We start from the raw sequence: 18,196 nt of genomic DNA on the forward strand, positions 1-18,196 counted from the left end.
AAGTAGAATTTTCATTAAAAAACAATAATAACTACATACTTTCATTTTTTTCAATTTCAACTAAAAGCAACATTATCTACTTAATTTTCATGTCACAATTAATGAAATATTACTAGAATAAAAACAAGGATTTCCATGATTCAACTAGAAAACGATTTCGTCATGTTTGCTTGTAACGCGTGATATAAGCACAAGGGAAATAACTAATTTTTTAAAGTTTTCAGAAATTAATTACCTCCTCTGCTACCATGAGAGATATTTAGTTTATTGCATTTATTTGCTTCCCCACGAAAGCAAATCAAGCACAAGGCCGTTTTTAATGTGGGGTAAAAACCAGCTCCCATAAAAGTAGGCAAAAAGGGGGCACTCTGGTTACCAAAAATAATAATAGTCCCAGTATAGAGGGTTTTCCCTCCATTGACTGGTACAAATTATCTTAAGTGCAGCATCTGCAGAACAGGTACTACACTTTGATCCCAGCCTGAAGGCCAAGAAAAATATCTCGAAAACTTTTCTTCAATAATCAATTTTCTGCCATAACGTTTTTCATAATTTTTGGATATGTTCATTACTGCGACATGACAATTAAGTAGATGCCATTGGCTTTACTTGAAATTCAATATTTTGATTTTTGGAATTTTTTAATGAAGAATCGTCTATTCATTCCCCAAACAGAATAGTTTGGCACTACTCTTATACCCACTTACAAAGATTAAAATCAAGATATAATAATACTAAACCTTCGGACTAGAATCCTTACTCCAATTTTGATTAAAATCCATTTCATGATTTTGATTCTAGAAAATGTCTATAATTTAAGCTTAAGGGGTCTTCAGAAGAAATTGAAATTCAAGGACTCTGGCTTAATTCTTGTTTAATGACAATGGATCGAATTTAATGCAAATCTGAAATATTTGAAATTTCAAACAGGTAGTTGTGTCGGCATTATTCTGCCTAAAAAGTCTTTAAAAGAAACTAAACTTTAGGGAATATCCAATAACTGATGTATAATACCTGAAAGGCATTTGAATTTTCATGAAGAATTTTCATCCTAGTTTTATCCCCTTCGCATAAATTAAATCAAACTAAATATAGCCCACATTACCCATTCTTATGCCTAGCAGTTGTGAGATGGTTAAGAGATGATAACTAGTATTTTTACTCCCTTTACATAAAACTATACTAGATTAAATATAACTTACATTATGACCGCTTATGCCTAATATGTGTCGTCAAATAAATACCTAACTTTATATATATATATATATGGCGAATCCTTACTTTGCTTCAGTTGAAAGGGATAGCTATCTCCTTAAGGAAGCACATTATCCTTGGACTCGAAAGTCAAGATCTAAAATAGAAGATATGTATTGTAATACTATAGTCGACCTCAAGAGTTAGAAAAGAAAAAAGATACATAAAAAAAAAAAAATAGAAAATAGAATTTATCATGAGACAATAGAAGGAAGGTAAACAAAAAAAATGGCATGTAATTCTTGGCCAGGACTGTAACAAAAAGGATTGAACAATGGACTTGAGATATATTTAGATTTGGTTTGCTGGTATTTTAGAATTGACAATGAGTTTAATCACTCTAGAGAGTGGCTATGGGTTTGTGACAATCAATGAGATTACAATAATAATACGAAAGGTTTACTGACAAAAAGTCCAGTTTACTACAGTCGGTGAGACACTTGATGAGTTAGGACACAACTGAAGACCGGTAATGGCTCTGAGCGGATGGGAGATGAACTGACGGCAACTGACTATTGATATTGTCTTGACAGAACATACATGTGGATTAATGTTTAGAAGATAATGACACACACACCCAGAGTCCAGTCACCATAGATGTAAAGAATCAGAGTCTTTGCTTTTCTTATGTTTCTTTGTTTTCTTTTATCTTTTTATTTGTGAACCTGTGCGCTCCTGTTGGTGGTCGCCTGTGCATAAAAAAAAAAGCGACAACATAATTATAAGAACGGAAGATGGAGAAGAAATCTGTGGTATACAACGTTGGGGTTGGCGACTTGTTGGTGGAGTAGTACATGGTGTCACAATATATCCAGTCTGTTGCTAAGGTTTGCTGGAAACAAAATGGTCGGATCATTCTAGTGTCGAACTACTGATACAATCCGCTACTCTTGGATATGCCCCAAGTTGGGGTACAGTTGTCACATGTAGGTAGGTGCTGCAACATTGACTTTGTAATCAAGTGTGAAATTATGTCTTCTTTTCTCCACCCCACCCCCTCCACCTTTTTCACAGAAGAGACATTGTTAGTCTTTCTCTACTCTTGTATTATTTCCATGGAAAGTGTTTGAGCTTCAATCTCTTGTTCTTCTCATTTAGACATTTACAGCAAGCACTCGCCTTCTACCACAACTGCAAAGAACTTGCTTTTCTTTCTCCCTGTGCATAGCACATGAACAGAGAATTTTGTTTCTAAGAACCTCCCAACTGTGGAACATGTTGCTCTGCAGATTACAACATGGTCGTCTCTCCAAATTGTAGACATTTACAAATTTTCCTGGTACTACATCTGGGGAGGTGCTGCTCAGGGCATTCTTTCTTGACTTGACAGAGTACAAAATTGACTTTGCAATCTAGTGGAGGATTACCTCTTCTATTCTTTACAGCTTATTTCTCACAGAAGAGAACTCGATAGTCTATTTCTGCTCTATCATTATTACTAGGGGAGGTGCTTAACTAATTCCTATTTGTAAGACATTCACAGCAAGAACTCGTCTTCCTACAACAACTGCAAAGGACTCTGCATACCTAACATCAAACGTAATTTTTATAAACAAAGTTTCTTTCCAAGAACTTCCTATCCGTGGAATATATTATCACAAGGTTAATTCCCTGTAGACTATAACATGGTTGTCTCTCAAATCAAATGCCAACAAATACTTGTTATAAACCGCATTTATAATTAACCGAATTTTGTTCATCCTATTTCATCATTTTCATTGAATGTATAGAATATTGTTGGTTTAATATACTCATTGTATACAATGTAGATTTTTTTTCCAAATCTCTTAATGTATTTAATGTTGATAAAAAAAAAAAAATGTATGAAAAATATAATTGTTTTTAAATCTCATTTTGTTTGGACCTGTGACGTAGTGGATAAAGGCATTGAGTCTCCATGGTTCAAGGTGAACATTATCTGAAGATAGCGCTGATTGAATGGAATAAAAGATTTTGACTGCCACAACAACCTGTGCAGTGAACTTACAAAGACGTGTTCACAAAAGAAATTAATAAAGTATTTACAAATGAAACAAAAAACAACACAGAAACGATAATGTATACAAAAACATTTATTACTTGCAAACCCAACAAAGTTCGTCTTGAAATTGTATCCATAAAATGTGCATACCAAAGCCTGAAAAGGATGTATACGTGTGCATGTGTGTGTGGTTAAGTTGAAGAAAATGTCTTACATACCATAGAATGCATGTGTATAGCGCATGTATGCTGATGAGTGTGTTCATCAGAGGTAGAAGTATAATGCGGCGATTACTTTTTAACTATGTCGTTACAGTTCAAAACTTTCAGACCCACATGCTGTCTGGCACTGCTGCAAAGGAACAAACAAATAAAAAAAGAAAGAAAAAAATCCAACTCGGCTTTTTTTTTCTATTACTTTCCAAACAATGCCTGCTTGGTGTTTTTTGTTTTATTGTTCATTTCATCTACCATGAGATTAACAAAACCCTGCCATCTCGACATCAGCTTAAAAGTCTCGCTCCACCACCATCTCACCCGGTTGTGTTTTTCTTTCTGCTTCTCACCATGTGGTGCATTTTTCTTTCCTTTCCTTGTGACACTAACTTGTGCACACTTGTTAATTTGCATATGTGCTATAACGGCTGCAGCTGATTTTCTCACATGCACTTATATGCACTCTGTCACAGAAGAAAGAGTGTGAATTTTGTCGTGCATCCCTTTTTATATCATAAATTGTGGCGACCTCTACCATCACGTAAGGCAAGATAATTCTGATTTGAAACGCTCCTACCCCTGCTGAATGTATGTGTTCCATTTCCTAAAAACCACATGCTCCGCTGCCTAGGGTGTGTTTGAAGTCTTGTGACGGAAAGTATAAACACCTCTCCAAAATCAAAACCCTGAAGACAGTTTATTGTTAAATCAACAGGTTTATTGAAATTGAAGAAGGTAAAAACTGAAAAAAAAAAGAAAGAATAAAACAGAATTAGCGTGAATGCAGTGAATGCTTAAAAATACGACAGAATTGAATGAGTCCAGAGAACAAAATATCAACAAAATAGAAAAGTAAGACAAGGAATCAAAGTCCCAATGAGAAAATGAAAGAAAGGAAAAAACTTACAGCGACTATCTGACATCAAGGAATGAAATGTTGAGGCAGTAGCAGCTAAACCCTCGTTGCGGTCACCTCATAGAAAGGGAAAAGGAAACACCGGTGTCAGCAGTGAAGGATCACAAGTTGTCTCCTCTAAAGAAAGGGAATGGTGAGAGGCAGTAAAAAGAAGCACTGTGAGTCACGGCAGTATGTATAAATGTGTAGAAAGAAAAGAGAGTCATTGTCGAATATTTTCAGGCGCCATTGAGTGGCTATTCTCATTGGCGAGGCTTCAGAGCTGTAGAAAAGGATGGTTCAAATAGTCACCTGGTAGATAAGTGTTTTAGTGACGACTGAGATTTTGCTCCTGTTCCATATTCATCACCACAACTGCACAATATTAGATATTGTAGTACCAATGTAACAGAGCCACTGATGCTGGTAGCAGCAGCAGCTCATAAAGATATGCAAATAACCAAGCCAGCAGCACTAAGTGATATCACAGCAGAGATAAAAGAAGTGGTGTTCAAAAGATGTTGGGAGTACTGGGGTTGAGACGTGTTCGGAGAAGCACGTGTTCAAGACACATGGGTAACGTCACAGCAGAGATGAAAAGTCACACGTGGCCGGAGAAGATTTTTTAAAAATATGAAAATACCAGATATAAAGGCTTTTGTTAAAAAAGAAAGTGAGTCAAGATTTTTTTTTTTTTTGCCCTTTGTTTCTTTGATGAAATGACGATGTTACATCAATACAATGTTTAATCCAAGCAAGGCCCTGATTAGATAGCATCATTGTGAAACTAAGGTTGAAGAAAGTAAAAAATAAAAGCGACTCCTATCCCTACCAATACCGTGATCAATCGTTTATCTACTAGTGGAATATGTAGTGGACTGGTGGATATATTATACATCCACCAGTCGTACAAAATATGAGAAATGAATTACATTGAGAAAGGAAAATGAATTGCGTTGAGGAAGCAACGAACAACGCGTTTACTTGAATTGAACAAACTAGGATTTATTTCATGAAGAAACAAATGAAAGAAAAGGGTACAACACGTGTTTAGTTTGGCGTGCGTCTCTCGCTGTTTACTAGTGAGAAGGAACGTCTATTGTCATAGAGAGAGAAAGAAAAAAAAGAATAATATATAATTAAAAAAATGATTGTGAACCAATGGGAAGCTTTGATGCTTTAAAAAAAAACAAACTTTGACTTTCATCACCGCGGGGAGCCCCCGGAAAAAATATAAAGATTTTACAAACCAGGGAGAGAATTCAGCAGGGGGATTCGAGAAGAGTTGGTTGGTTGGTTGTTTTTGTTTTACGGCATATCAACCCTTTTCAGGTTATTTAATGCCGAATCCAGTGATTTTGAAGGAAAGATTTTGATAGAATATATTTGTTTTTTTCAAGTCGGTTTCTATTTAATCCATAGTTGGGACCCTAACAGATACTACCACTCCAGGTCAGAGTGGACCTGGGAGTAATGGCAATTAAGGGGTGGCTCCACACTCCCCAAAGCCCACAAGCCGGGGCCTCACCATCGGATATAGTTTAAGGTCATATCCAGGACCTTGAGAGGAGATGAAGACACTAGTGGACTGAAGCCGACTCTACTCCCACGTTACGAGCCGAGCACCTTTATTTACTGACCGTTGCCTGATTCACACCTAAACCGATAAGTACAAACCAAATGAACATTGTTTTTTTTTTTTGTCGATTTCTCTCCATACTGACTTTTCTCTATTACATTCACGAACATTCTCCTCACCACTAAACGAACATTTCCCACTTGCAGTCAATCAATAAATAAAGCTGCTTTTCTCACCTTTAAAATTTAATGTCTGTCTTATTTATTTTATGGAGTCAGATAATTACATGTTAAAATACAAACCTGATAAACTATGGGCCATAGATTCTCTTTCGTGCAGATTGTATTTATAGCGGTCTAGTGTATAGAAGGAAATGTGTGTTCATCTCACGTTCGGGTGTCACCAATTTGTAGCGGACTGGTAGATATATTATACGTATCCCCCAGTCGTACAAAATAGGAAAAATGAATTGCTTTGAAGAAGGAACGAACAACACGATTACTTGAATTAAACAAACTAGCTTCAATCTATGGTCCCCCCTCGCCAAACTTTCACAAGAAACACTCGTCTAGCTGTAAACACTATCAATAATTACCCCCACTCTTTGTCTGTGCCTAAACCTAAACGTAGATTCCATGAACAAAGCTTCTTTCTTAGAACTGCGCGCCTGTGGAATTGTCTTCTGTTTTCCTGCTTTCCGGCTGACTACAATATGGTTGTCTTCAAGTCTAACGTAAATAAGTTCTTGATGAGCCGTTCCATATAAGTTATCAAATTTACCAAATTTTCATTACTAATGATTACTATAATGTCCAATTTCTACTGTACACTCTTTAACCCTTATACTTCAGTGGCCTCTTGGCCTTGATAATGTGGTGATGCCTATGTAAAAAAAAAAAAAAAAACTAGAATTTATTTCTTCAGGAAACAAATGAAAGAAAAGGGTACAACACGTGTTCATGTCTGCGTTCGTCTCTCGCTGTTTACTGGTGAGAAGGAAAGTCTATTGTCGTAGAGAGAAAGTCAATCCAGTTTGGTGTGCGTCTCTCACTGTTAGCTGGTGAGAAGGAAAGTCTATTGTAGTATAGAGAGAGAGAGAAAATGAGAAAAAGTCAATCCAGGCCATGGAGATAGAAAACGTGTAAGGTGTACGTACTGTCTGTTAACTCTTGTCCCCACACATACAGTAGCAAGGGATGTGACGTGCACGGGCACGCGCCTCCCGAAAAGGAGGCGGCTAGTTCGTCAAACCTCTCAGCTCGACAGCTGGTCCGAAAAGGGAAGGAAACAGCTTGTCTCTTGCTTTTATAGTTGTTTCCGGTGGTCTTTTGCGCATATGTGGATTTCCTTTGAAAAGGGAAGTGATGTTGTCCATGTGTGCGTACGTGTGCACGTGTGTGAGTACATGTGTGTACGTTAGTGTGTGTGTGTATACATGTGAATGTGAGTGTATATACGCGAACGTGAATATATGTACGTGTGTTGATGCGCGTGCGTATGTTTGTGTGCGCGTATGTATATGACAAGTAATATAGCTTGAGATGTGAACACATGTTTTTGTGTTAGACTAGAAAAGGCTCCCACAATACTCCCCTTCCTAGGAGAGAAAAAAATATGCAGTGTATGTATATATATATATATATATATATATTTTTTAAGTAATGTTTTCGGCAATTGACTTTTCGCCCTGTTTTTTTGCTGTTGGTGTGGTTGTTTAAAAACCGTCAAAAACGGAGTATTTTCATAAAAAAAAGTACTTACACGTGGAAAAGGCTCTTACTCTTTTTTTTTAGGCTAACATTTGTTTTGTTTGTTTTTTTTTTTGTTGTGTGCTGACATGTGCAACGAGTTGCTTGGACAATGAAGTGAATTTTTCGTTTGGAAGGACAATTTTTTGTTTCGTGTTGATGTCGTGTGTCAAGTTGACAGTGTCTTCACAAATGTGTCCGCGGTAGTGTGTGTACATTGTCTGTACGGGCGTTTGTTGTGCATTTGTTCGTGTTGAATGGGTTTCCAGTTGCCGGTGTCAACGAAACTTCCAGTTGTGAGTTTATCCGTGTGCGTGGTGCATCTCAACTCATTGTTAATTCAGCTTCTTCCTACGTGTTGATAGGGATGTCCTGTAATTGTTTCTTTGTTGTTGCGTCTGCTGTGCGGGAGAGAATTGCATAGGCCTATGTGGTTTTGCTCCTCGCGTTTGTTGCAGGGTAATGTCAGGAAACCGTGAAAAATGTTTGTTAAGCTCGAATTTTTTTTTTTTTAAATTCGGTATGAAGTCGACAGCTCCATGTTTATTTTTCTGCCGAGTCTGACGAGGGGTTTCATCATTGTAGTTCGTTGAGGTTCTTGTCGGAAGTAGGTCACTTGTCTTTCTTTGTGGAAATGTTCGCTTTTTTTTTTTTTTGTCAAATAAAACGCGCGTCTCGCTCAAAACAATTCCTTTAAAAAAAAGTAGGGTGGTCATGCGTGTTCGTTTCATGTCAGTGGGTCGCTAGTTTGTTGCGGGACTTGTGGTTTAGAAGGAAAAAGGAAATGTGTGTTCATCTCACGTTCGGGTCACTATCGTTTGTTCGCGCATTGGAAGAGAAGTGAGTAATGTAGTATAAAATGGGAATGATAGTCCAGCGTGTAAACAAAGAAAAGGATAGAGGGTTGACATCAGTTAAACTGCACGTCATGTTAGCAGTCAGCTATGCGAAGATATTCTCAGGGACAAGTTGTAGTGAGAATGTCAATCCAGTTCATGGAGAGAGAAAGAGTATAAAGTGTACGTACTGTTTGTTAGCTTTTTGACCCACATGGTAGCAAGTGGCGTGAGGCACGCCTGCCGAAACGGCGGCGGCTGGTCTGTAGACCACTCACCTCGCAAAGCGAGTTGGAAAAAGGGTTGGAAACAGCTTGTTTCCGGTGGTCTTTTGCGGATGTGTGGATTTCCTTTGAAAGGGGAAGTGATGTTGTCCATGTGTGCGTACGTGTGCGCGTGTGTGAGTACATATGTGTACATTAGTGTGTGTGTGTGTGTATACACGTGAATGTGAGTGTATATACGCGAACGTGAATATATTATGTACGTGTGTGGACGTGCGCACGTATGTTTGTGTGCACGTATGTATATGACAAGTAATATAGCTTGAGATGTGAACGCGTGTTTTTATGCGAGACTAGGAAAGGCTCCCACATATTTGCCCAGCTGCTGAAATCAGAATAACAATCATTCAAGTGAATCTATCAGTGAATGTACAGAATAGTTAACACTCAAGAACTTGTAAGCAACAAAAAAAAATAAATAAATATATAAAAAATATAAAAAGCAACAACACATGGTTTATATAAAACGCCTTTTGAATAAAATTCTCTATAGAACCTGCATAGTTTAAGTGTATAGAAATTTGCAAGATTTTTTAAACGTAAAAAAATATGCAGAGAACGCATAAACAAACAAAAATGGCGGAACCAGCATAGTTTTTTTTTTTTTTTAAAGACTTGTAATTTTGTTAAATGTTAAAAAGGAAATCTTACAAATCGTTTAACTAGGCTAGTTTGGTGGATAACTTCATTCTACTGCGTTTTACATGAATTATGTTCAAGTGTATGCGTGTATGCACGCGCGTACGCACGCGCGTGTGTGCGTGTATTTAATAAGTTATTGGTCGTTAGTTATTCTGTACTTTTATATATTACTAAATAGGAGGTACGGGCAAAATGAATGGCGATGCTCAAAATGTATAAACATCTTGACCTCCTCCCTTTACTTAAAAAAATCATCAAAAATCAGAAAATTAATCAATTTTAATGAAATTTTCAGTATTTATCAGATAATGATTGCGGAATATAATGAACTAATTATTTTTTATTTAAATCTTAATGGAAATGTATTATTTTGTTTAAACAAAAAATATCTTTACTAAAGTTATGGTAAATAAAAAACGCAAGAATTTAATTTTGCTTTTTTTTTTATATAATTAAAGGATAGTAATTTGTAACAATAAAAATAAAATAAAATAATTTTTATAGGAAGCCCCTAAATCCATATTAATGAATTCTATATAACTCGAAGAAAAATGAATTTCTCGAACTATGGATATTACCATTGAATTAAGCATTGTTTATTTAATATTTTCACACACACACAAAAAAAAAAATATATATATAATTGCAAAAATTAGTTTTAATTTTTTTTAAATTACAGGTTTCGCATAATTTTTATATGCAAGATTTTAATAATTTCCTTGCTCACAAGAATGGGAAACTTTCGGCGTAACATATTTTTATATAATATTGAACAATAATTAAAAAAAAAATTAATTTAAAAACAGGAACCTAGAAAAATAATTAAATTAAAAAATGCAAAACTTAATACAAATGTTCAGAAAAGAAATGTACGGATGCGCGACTGGGGGAAAAAAGAACTTCCTCCTTTTTAATTTCGACTGCCTGAAATTTTGCACCTTCGTAATTTTCGTGTTTACAAAATTTTAGCTTGTTGCGTTTTGCGAACGCCAGAATCACTCGGTTTTGGGGCTAATTAATTTATTTTTTGTACAAACAAGGTGTTTTTTTTTTTAATTATTATTTAATTCAATATCTAAGGACTTTACTAATTATGTTTGAAATAGACCCAGAAAATTAATATTTATCTTTTAAAGGATTTTTACAATGAATATAACTTCAAAATTTAGCTGAATTGGGTAGCTCGCCGTGAAAACATTTTCATAACTTTTTTTTTACGTTTACAAATATTTTTTCCTGTTGAAAATTCAGTTTAGTCCTTTATCTTTCAAATACAATCAAAAACTGGTCGGAAACCTACAAAAAAATTGTGATAAATCGGCTTTCAAAACTAGGTCCTCCATTTTTGTCCGCCCATTTTTGCCCGTACCTACTAAATAGAAACAAAATTGAACAGTATTATTTTTTACTAGGGGAGATCACTCTTTATGTTCTTGTTTTGTCACACGTGATTACTTCCCTTGAAGAAAACATGTCTGCCTCCTTTAGCTTAACGTGTTTTTAATCACCAAATGAATTCAGTCGGCATTTTTTATCTTCGTTTATAAAAAAAAAAAGGGGGTGGAATATTTATTTGCTCGTTTCTTGAAGTCATGTTTGCTGTACATATTTTGTGCAAACGACCCGGTGCATTATTTAACCCAGGAATTACATCAAAAACACTTTCTTTCATTGCAAGGTAAGTTATAAAGACGTAAAAGTTAATAAGTTTCTCTTTTCATTTAGAAACATTCTTCAAGCTTTATTTTGAGAAAATCGATTGATTCCATCTATTCATTTTGATTTTTCTGTAAAAAAAAAAAGAAGAGAAATGACATCGTTTATAAATAAATTAATTCATAGAATAAATGCTAGGTAACTAAGATGCAACCATTTATGCAGGTGCTTTTAGGTCGACCCCCACATCGGACGATATTGACTCCGTAAAATCCAGGAATGAATTACATACGACAACACTCGAAAATTTTAAATCAACCACGTAAAATGAAATTTGAGTTCCTGAAACGTAAAAGATTTTGTTTTTCGTCATCCAATAATAATATATGAATTGGAAAAAATGTACGTAAAACTTATGCATATTATTAACATCCCGACAAATTTAGAAAGCCATTCTTAATATAAGAACGTGGTGGGGGCTTTGTTAACTCTTAAGGGAACCGTGACGGTAGCCACGATGGAACTCTCCTAAAATGAAAACAATGCCGCCACAAAAAGTTAGAATGGTCTAAATGGGGTTCATTTTACGTTAAATTTATATACGCAATTGATCCCCCACTGTACATTCTAAAATAAAAAAATAAAATTAAAAAAATCCATAAGGTTTTTCTGAGTATTCACACATGATCGTCTAAAAAGGGTAGAGTACTTATGCAGAGTACGGATCGTACTGAAATAACAACGTTATTTAGAAACCCATTTTTTAACATAAGAGGGAGTCCGTATTTTTTTCATAACTCTTATGTACCTATCAGTTTAATAAACAAGATACCGTAAAAAATTAATTAAAAAAATCCTATCTAAAAAAAAAAAAAAAAAAAAAGCACAGTCCGTAAACTGCACAAGTAACGGTTTATTTGATATTTCGTGTTGATAAAACAAGTTAAGGTTACATAAACTTTGCTTAGTACGAATGTCCTTGGTGGACTTACGGTTTTTTTTTTTTTTTTTTTTTTTTTTTAAATTATTATTATTATTATTATTATTATTATTATTATTATTATTATTATTATTATGTTCTCTCTACAAATATCTTGCTTTCTTATTTTTGGGATTCTTAGAACGAAAACAAGTTTGAAGAGCACAAATGAATGAACCACAATACTAGACTTTCTTTAAGTCTGTCCACCAATTTAAAGACTTCGAAATCACTTTCAAATGCCGAAAACTAAACAGTGTTTTGTCTTTGGCTAGGAACAAAGTGTAGTATCTGCTGATGCTATACTTAAGCTATTCCGTCATAAGTTGGTGCAACAAATCCTTCTAGATTGAGGCAATTTTAATTTTTATTCCAATCCAGAGTGCCCGTTTTTGAGGAACTGGATTTTTCCCACATTAAAAACAGACCTTGTGTCTAACTTTTCCCTCGTGGGGAAGCAAGTAATAAAGTCGAGTATAACGTTTATTATTATCACTCACTAGGAGTTTTCACACAAGCCATCATCAAAAATTCGGCGCTTCTACACTATTAGGACGAAATTTCGGAAATCGTAATACTGAATTTTACATGAAAACAATGTTATCTACGTATTCCTCGTATTTTTAAGATTATATTAAAAAATTATGAAAATCGATGAGGTAGAAAATTATTTATTAAAGAAAATAAAAAAATAGAATATGATGGAAACGATCGTAAGACACAGAAGAGTTCAAAAGGGAAGTAATTTTCTGTTTCAATGTAAAGAAGATTGCAGCAATTTTTCATCTGCTAACACGATTAAAGTTGTGGTGAATGCAGAGAGTGAAGTGATCTGCGCTATTTTTTAAAAATCGTATTTCCAAGTTTAATTAAAGGTTTATATGTTTTTTATTTAATTGTAAGGTTAAAATACAGTATAGGTACAAAACACCCTCTCCTCCCCATGCTAAGAATGGCTTTTTAAATGTTATTATTCCAGCACGGATCACTCTCTGCATGAGTACCTTAGAATTGACAAAAAAAAAAAAAAAAAAAAATTCAGTAGAAACTTTATTTATCGACTACAAATTTTCGTCCCAATAATGTAGAAGCGCCAAGAATTTTCTTTGAAAACAATCTGTGGTGCTCTCTGGAATCTGATTGTCAGCAAGTCTCCCCAGATTTCCAGTATTCACCATCTCTTTCAATAACCTTTGCCAATTAGTTTGTATTATCACAATAGCCGTTTACCATTGAGTTTTCGTTAGTAGCGACTACTGGGATTTGGGTGGCAATGAGTACAAATTTTACTGGAATGTTTTGTTTAAGAAAAATTACAATATCGTTGCATTTTATATTTTTTGTTATAAAACCTGGTAAATTTTTACTTTCTTTCCGCCTTAACAATCACTTTTTAAAATGGCGACACTTATAGGTTTGAAGGTATGCTGAAAACAAATACCGCATTTAAATTTGGCGTAGACATGTAGTTTTCTGGATATTATTAATCAATGTCAATTGTGTTTGCCATTCTTAACATGAGGAGGAAGGGATGTTTTGTAACACATGCGCATTAGTACTTATTGGGGGGAAAAACATGGCCTCCAGTATAAACATAAGAGATTACATTGGATAATAAAGGTTTCAATATCTAGAAAACTACTTGCCTGCGCCAAATTTAAATGTGATACTCATTTTCAGCATACTCAAAAACTTATGTGTGTGTGTGTCCAGCTAGAGAGGAATGGGCTGGGCAGAGGAGAAATAGGAGATTTGGGAGAGAGAGAGATAGGAAGGAAAAACACAGTATTTTTTTTTTTTTTTTTTTTTTTGCTGAGAAAAAGTGGGGAGAGGTATATGATAAATGAAGGTGCTAATGCAGAGAGTGATACGCGCTATTTTTTAAATCGTATGTTCATGTTTAATTAAAGTTTTATTTTTATTTTATATTTTATTCAATTGTAAGGTTAAAGTACAGAATAGGTACAAAACACCCTCCCCTCACCATGCTAAGAATGGCTTTTTAAATAATAATGTTATTATTTCAGCGCGGATCACTCTCTGCATGAGTACCTAAATAAACCCAGACGGAGAGAAGAATAGAAGTTTCAATAGATATATATTACACTTTTGCACCGGGCAATGCCAGATAGACTTGCTTGTAATATTTAAATCATAATTGCATGTAAATAATGTTTTAACTCGAATGAGAAATTTCTTGTTAATACAAAATCATCAGTGACAATGGTACATTGAATGTCAAATATCGATTCAAATAAGTTTGACTAGAAAAACAAGAGGAGGATAAATGAACCTACTGAAGAAGGAACCAAGTGTAAAAAAAAAAAAAAGAAAGAAAGAAAATAGGAATTATATAGAGAATGCATAAATGTTACAGAACTGCTGATGTGTGTTCCGAGCAGCAGCCGCATGATACATATAAAGTTGAGACAAGGGCAAATAATTGGTGCATAATTGAGATACGTTTATATGCGTGTGTGCGTGACATATCTATTAGCATATCAGTCTGAAAAGCGTCTGCCCATAATACTCCCTGCCAGATAGCCAGAAGCTAAGGAGAAAAGAGATTGCAATAGGAAAAGATATCCAAAAAAGAGAGTTCGAAGCCTGTGTAACAGTGTGGAAAGGTCACAAGATGACTGTTGCAAATTGAAAGTCCAAGTGATTTGCGATCATAGACGGCATTGTTTTTTGTTTGTTTTTTTTTACACAGGCATTACCACATTATTAAGGCCAAGAGGCCACCCAAGGATAAGGGTTAAAGAGTGTACAGTAGAAATTGGACAATATAGTAATCATTAGTAATGAAAATTCGGTAAATTTGATAACTTATATGGAACGGCTCATCAAGAACTTATTTACGCTAGACTTGAACACAACCATATTTTAGTCAGCCAGAAAGCAGGAAAACGGAAGACAATTCCACAGGTGTGCAGTTCTAAGAAAGAAGCTTTGTTCATGGAATCTACGTTTAGGTTTAGGCACAGATAAAGTATACCCTGTATTTAAGAATTCAGGTAATTGTGTTGCCAAGTCTAGGAAGCATGCGCAAGTGGTCTGCACACTTGGCCTAAGTTAGTCAAAATTAGTTGTGTATGGTCGCAAGTCTGTTCCAAGCAAACATGTTGTCGAGAATTGGCACACATCGTCGCAAGTGAGTGTATGAAAAATGATTCCATTCCGTTGAAAGCGCCAAAGTTCAAATGATTGGTGTAACCAGTGTGTCGGTTGGATCATTGAACGCATAGGAATGATTTTTGTAGTGTGCATGTTGCAGCTTAACTCGTGTTGGCTGGGATAGCTTCCGTCATTGAGATTATTGTGAATTCCAGGAGTTGACAGTGTTTGGTGAATGTCTTTATGAGTTTGCTTGTCACGTTTGTTGCTGGAAAGGATTGATATGCCGTCAGGTGTTGCTGAGCTTGACTTACTTTTCAACATCGATATGAAGTCAAAAAGTGTTGTTGAGATGAGATTTTGTGCACGAGAAAACAGAAGTCACATATGTCGACGCACATGGCAGTTTATTATTATTTATTTTTTTTTTTTTGTGCATGCACAGAGGGTAAAAAATTAAAATAATGTGTCCTTTTATGTTGGAAACTGGAGGTTGAAATAGCGTGGGAGTCGCTATCTGTAGGTTTTGTTGAGCTTATCATGTGTAGGTAACGATGTCACCATTTTGTAGCGGCCATGTTCAACAAGATATCATTAGTGTATACATTGTATGTTTATTGTGTATGTGTGTGTTCACAAGAGTTTGTTAGTGTAGACATCATATCGTCTTACTTTTTAATGAAAATGCGCCTGTCAAGGCATACGTAAAGAAGCATCTATCTACATCGACATTCAGATGAAAAAGAGGGTAGAGATAGAAAGTGGAAGAGGAAGTATAAAACGCCACCTGTCGGATAAATCAAAAGTTGAGACAAGGGAAAATAATCGGTGCATAATTGAGATATGTTTGTATGCATGTGTGTGTGACATATCTATTAGCATATCAGTTTGAAAAGCATCTGCCAATATGTACATGTTTATATATTACTTAATAGAATTTAATCTTAAACTGATTAACCAATCATTATGAATTTTGGAATATAGCTGTAATATTTGGTTTTAGTTTCATGCAAAGTAGGCAGAGAAAGAAAGGGTTGTAACGTAGTCTATGGTTTAACTCGTTGTAATCAACATGTAGAGCCCCAACATGTTGTAGACTCTGTTGCAAAGAACATAAGAAAGGAATAACTCGACTCCCTTTTATTTCTTATTGAAACAACTGACATTTATTTACAGGTCTTTTCTTGTTGCCCTTGGCCACTGTGTAAACACATCTATTTCCTCTGATGTGATCCTTGAATACTTTTCAAATATCGCTCTCTGGAATTTCTTTTGAATACCGCTCCTTTCTTTAACGTGATTTTTGGTCTGTACATATATTCTTCTTTTTATTATCTTTTCCTTTTTTCTTGTCGTGACGTCATATCGCACCTGACCCGATCATTTGCATACACACATCTCCGTTATAAGGGATGGAAGCCTTGTGAGAAAATTTAAATACCTCTGATTTTTGTAAAATTTTAACAAGATGTATTAAACATCAATTAAAAATTATTCTCCAAATTTAAATTTCCTTTCAGTATTTTTAAAGATTTTTAGAGGCCTATTATGGGCACAACCTCCCATTTGAAAATTCAAATATTTAGAATTGCATTAAATTTGATCCGTAGTCATTAGACACTAATAAAGCAAGATTCTCAGAATTTCAATTTTTTTTATAAGTTTTGGTTTTGGTTTCGATTCAAGCTGATGCACCCAAGTTATATGGATATATTTTTTTTTATTTTTGAAATCACAACTTTATAATATATAAAAATCGATAGAATATTAACTCTATAATAATAATAATAATAATATATACAGAATCTGCAAAGTAAAATATCATATTTAAATGTACTTTACGACCGGGCTATGCCAAGCGTCCCTGTTAGCTTAGGTAAATACCTTTGCAGTTTTAACAAAAGAGCTACAATAATATCAAAGTGTCTCCATTTACACTGAACATCTACAGAATTCCAACATCAATATATTACATATGAATGAGTCCCTGCGGAATTTCCACAGGTCCCACTAGTGAATAACTATTTTGCTATTATATTTCTGAATTTTTGAGATGAGAATTGTTATTTGGATTGTTCAGACTACTGTTCTTGACTTGAGTGTTACTTTCATAATATTTCAGTCGATGTAACCTTTGACCTTCTTCAGGTGTATCTTGTTGAACTCTGGACTCTTTCTGTCAAAGTTGGGGAATCTGCACAGAATTCAGAAAGGAATACTTTATTTAATTCACAGTGGAATGCTCTTGTTTCGTCAATGATGATTGGGTAGATGTAATTTGCAATTATATTTTTAGTGTCACCCGCACTGTGAATTGAACCTTCAACCTCCAGAAGAGTGTAACTTACAGCTGAATTTTGCAGGTCAGGGGTTAAATCGACTAAATTGTGCAAATAAAACTCAAGATGAGAATAGTAGCCTGAATAATTGAAATAATTCAAATATTTTGCTAATTGAATTTTCTTGCTAGTTTTGTATTTAATTTTTTTAAAAACTTTTGACATTTTCTGTCCTTCTCTTGCAGATGGGCGTCTCCATCCCTGAAACCTCATTCCATTCCAATCCCAAGACTCTCAGGAAATTATCAAACAATTCGACAATCGACATCGTTGTTCTTCAAAGAAGCCAATCAAATCCTGCTCACAAATGTGAAATCTGGCAGGATATTTGCCTTTTCCATTGGATCGGCTTGTTTGCTGAGCAGGTTATGCACACGGGCTCACTGCAAAACGAAACCTTCCAGGGTGGTGGAAGTTGACGAGATAAACCCTGACCTCACATTTGATTGGAGGGGATTCTTCTGGATGGTTTGGCCTGACATATGGAGTTTAATTGGCGCTATCACTGTGAGTCAGTCTTGTATACATTGTTTATAAATATTTGTTTTGATTTAATCTGTTTTATAAAAATGCATTCTTCACTCTAAGCAGGTATCACAAACCAGCCTAGTGTTCAGCACGAAAATTGGTAAATATAGTGCAATTTCCTTGCTCATATCTTGTTTATTTTG

At 34.9% G+C, this 18,196-nt stretch overlaps 1 protein-coding gene across 2 annotated transcripts in view; it reads left to right on the plus strand.

The window, feature by feature from the left end:
* Positions 1-10,869: 10,869 nt before the first annotated feature.
* LOC145242173 (mitochondrial potassium channel ATP-binding subunit-like) overlaps positions 10,870-18,196 on the plus strand; it is a 90,249-nt gene continuing 82,922 nt past the window's right edge. For both annotated transcript variants that reach the window (XM_080105161.1, XM_080105160.1), the window contains exons 1-2: positions 10,870-11,112; positions 17,711-18,032. In XM_080105161.1, the coding sequence (XP_079961287.1) occupies positions 11,027-11,112; positions 17,711-18,032 (408 nt within the window). In that variant the 5' untranslated portion in view covers positions 10,870-11,026. The remainder of the gene's footprint in view (positions 11,113-17,710; positions 18,033-18,196) is intronic.

This window comes from Euprymna scolopes, chromosome 21 (genome assembly GCF_053919585.1).
Source record: "Euprymna scolopes isolate OS-2025 chromosome 21, ASM5391958v1, whole genome shotgun sequence".
NCBI classification, from domain to species: Eukaryota; Metazoa; Mollusca; class Cephalopoda; order Sepiida; family Sepiolidae; genus Euprymna; species Euprymna scolopes.